This window comes from Mandrillus leucophaeus, unplaced genomic scaffold (assembly GCF_000951045.1).
Source record: "Mandrillus leucophaeus isolate KB7577 unplaced genomic scaffold, Mleu.le_1.0 Scaffold58, whole genome shotgun sequence".
Taxonomy (NCBI): domain Eukaryota; kingdom Metazoa; phylum Chordata; class Mammalia; order Primates; family Cercopithecidae; genus Mandrillus; species Mandrillus leucophaeus.
The window spans coordinates 551,004-553,705 of NW_012106252.1; the positions used below are offsets into that span (position 1 = coordinate 551,004).

At 54.8% G+C, this 2,702-nt stretch overlaps 1 protein-coding gene across 1 annotated transcript in view; it reads left to right on the plus strand.

Moving 5' to 3' along the window:
- The window catches only part of PLEKHH3 (pleckstrin homology domain containing, family H (with MyTH4 domain) member 3), an 8,794-nt gene extending 6,994 nt beyond the window's left edge, over positions 1-1,800 (plus strand). The window contains exons 12-14 of the mRNA XM_011999022.1: positions 1-96; positions 393-584; positions 1,409-1,800. Of these exons, the coding sequence (XP_011854412.1) occupies positions 1-96; positions 393-584; positions 1,409-1,585 (465 nt within the window). The 3' untranslated portion in view covers positions 1,586-1,800. The remainder of the gene's footprint in view (positions 97-392; positions 585-1,408) is intronic.
- Positions 1,801-2,702: the final 902 nt, after the last annotated feature.

Here is a 2,702-nt window from a genome sequence, read left to right on the forward strand (position 1 = left end):
ATGGGCCGAGCTGAGGCCATGGCCGCCTACCTGGCCCTGGCGGCGCAGTGTCCGGGGTTCGGCGCTGCTCGGTATGACGTTCTGGAGCTGAGCACGGTGAGGGGGAGAAGGGAGAAGGGGACTCTGGCGGCCCAAGCACCACACCTTTGCCCCAGAGCCACAGGTCCCACGGAGGGTCACGTCATTCCCCACATCCAGAACAGCTGCCCACCTCAAACCCCAGGAGTCACCAGCCCTTGGGCCCTCACATCCCTGGAGCCTTAGCCCCCTCCACACACGTGCTGTGAATCATAGGGGCATCAGGAAACTCCTGCTCACAGACACCCATCTCCCCCTACCAAAAATAACGCTGGACTCCTCCTTCCACCCTGACTCTGCCCCTGTGTCTGCAGGAGCCTGGTGGGGGTGCTCCACAGAAGCTATGCCTGGGCTTGGGAGCCAAGGCCATGTCTCTCTCCCGGCCGGGGGAGACAGAGCCCATCCACAGTGTCAGCTATGGCCATGTGGCCGCCTGCCAGCTAATGGGCCCCCACACTCTGGCCTTGAGGGTGGGAGAGAGCCAGCTCCTCCTGCAGAGCCCCCAGGTGAGTGGGAAGAGGAGTTGTGGGAGGAGGAGAGAAGGGAAGGGATGTCAGGAAACATTTTCAGAACACCAAGCATGGGCCAGGTAGAGTTCTAAGCACTGGGGATCCAGCAGTGATCACAGACAAGCTGAAGGAGCTTACACTAGAGTGGGGGAGTCAGACAATAAACAAGGAATCCCAGGCTATGAAGACAGTGAGAAATGCTACAAAGGAAAGAATGATGTGACAGGAAGTCAGAGAAGGGTTCTCAAAAACGGTGCCATTTAAGCTAGCCAGGGAAGACCTGTGGGAACAGCATTCCAGGTGGAAAGAATTGCAAGGCGGCCAGGTGCAGTGGCTTGTGCCTGTAATCCCAGCACTTTGGAAGGCCGGGGCAGGCGGATGACGAGGTCAGGAGGTCAAGACCATCCTGACCAACATGGTGAAACCCTGTCTCTACTAAAAATACAAAAATTAGCTGCGGGTGGTGGCGCACACCTGTAGTCCCAGCTACTCGGGAGGCTGAGGTAGAAGAATTGATTGAACCTGGGAGGCAGAGGTTGCAGTGAGCCGAGGCACTCCAGCCTGGCAACAGAGCAAGACTCCATCTCAACACCACCACCACCAAAAAAAAAAAAAAAAAAGAATGTTAGAAGAGCAGAAAGAACCAAGTATGACTGCACATAGAAATGAAGGAGACAGTGATGATAAGGAAGAAAAGGTTGCAGAGCCATAGCACGTAGGACCGTGGTGGGGAAACTGGAGCCCTAGAGCCTGGAGAAAGGATGAGAAAAAGAAGAGAACCTGGCAGCGCCTGTTGCACACTGACCTCTGCCCTCTCTTAGGTGGAAGAGATCATGCAGCTGGTGAATGCCTACTTGGCCAACCCCTCCCCCGAGAGGCCCTGCAGCAGCTCTTCTTGTCCATGCCAAGACCTGCCAGACACCTCCCCTCCCAGCCAGCACCCGGGCCTGGACGAGCCCCAGGGACAGTCTGGCTGCTTGGGGCAGCTGCAGGACTGAGCCTGCCAAGAGGTCACGACTTCCCTCCTGCCTCCAGCCTGGGCCAGGACTGCTCCGAGATTTGAGGGAAACATGGACCCTTTTGGCCCTGCAGGGACAGGGCACATCCCACACCCAAGGGCTACAATGGGTGTGGGCAATTTTCTAGTTTGTTTCTTAATTTATTTGTAGAAGAGAAGCAAAAAAAAAAAAAAAAAGTTTCTTATTTACACAAACCCTTCCTGTGGGAGTGTTATTCAGTGGGGCAAGTTAGAACCCCATAATGCAGAGCCCCGCCTCTGGGGACGCCCACACCCTGGGCTTTTACCAGGCTCTGGGGGAAGTCTGGACACCACAGCGCTTCACCCGCCCCCTCCTTGACCTTCCAGACTTAACCTCCTCCTGGCCATTATGCTGCCACAGGCTTGTGGGTGGAGCAGGCAAACAGGCCTCATTGGAAGCTGGCAGTTACTCACCCTCCCTTCTTCATTGAGTGGCATACGGATGGCCTCCTGGAATCCCTGAGGCTGGAGGGCAATGAGTCATCAGATCTGGCACTGCCCATTTCTTACACTGGTGTCCAGTTCTGGGCCCATCATTGGTGTGCCTAATGCTTTGGGCCTAGAATGGAGAGAAGCTTGGGGCAGATAACAAACCCATGAATTTCTCTGGCACAGAAAAGTAACTCAGGATGTGCTCAGCCCTACTCTTGAATTCTGTTTCTACTAATCAGGTTAGGTTGAACTGGATTGAGTTCCTGGAACTCTCATGGCCCTGGGCACTGGGAATCTGGAGTCTCGGCTCTTCTGGCCTGCTCATAATGTAGCGTGCCCTCCTTCGGTAGACCCCACCTCCTCTGCCTTGAGTGGAAGAGGTTGGGGCAACATTGACCCTCAATGGGGCAAACCTTAGGCACTGAGGAGACAGCAAACCTCAGTAAAGCTCTGTAATCTTGAGACAAGGGCTGACTCTAGTAAAACAGCTTAGTTCAAGGTGAGGGATGCCAGTGGAAACAGTGAACACACTAAGATTTGGACTTAGTGGTAAGACGTTGGAGGAGGTGAAAGCCACCCTACTGTCAGAGGCCTAGAAACTGGACCCCTTCACCACCCCCTGTATTCACAGATCAAGCCCTGGC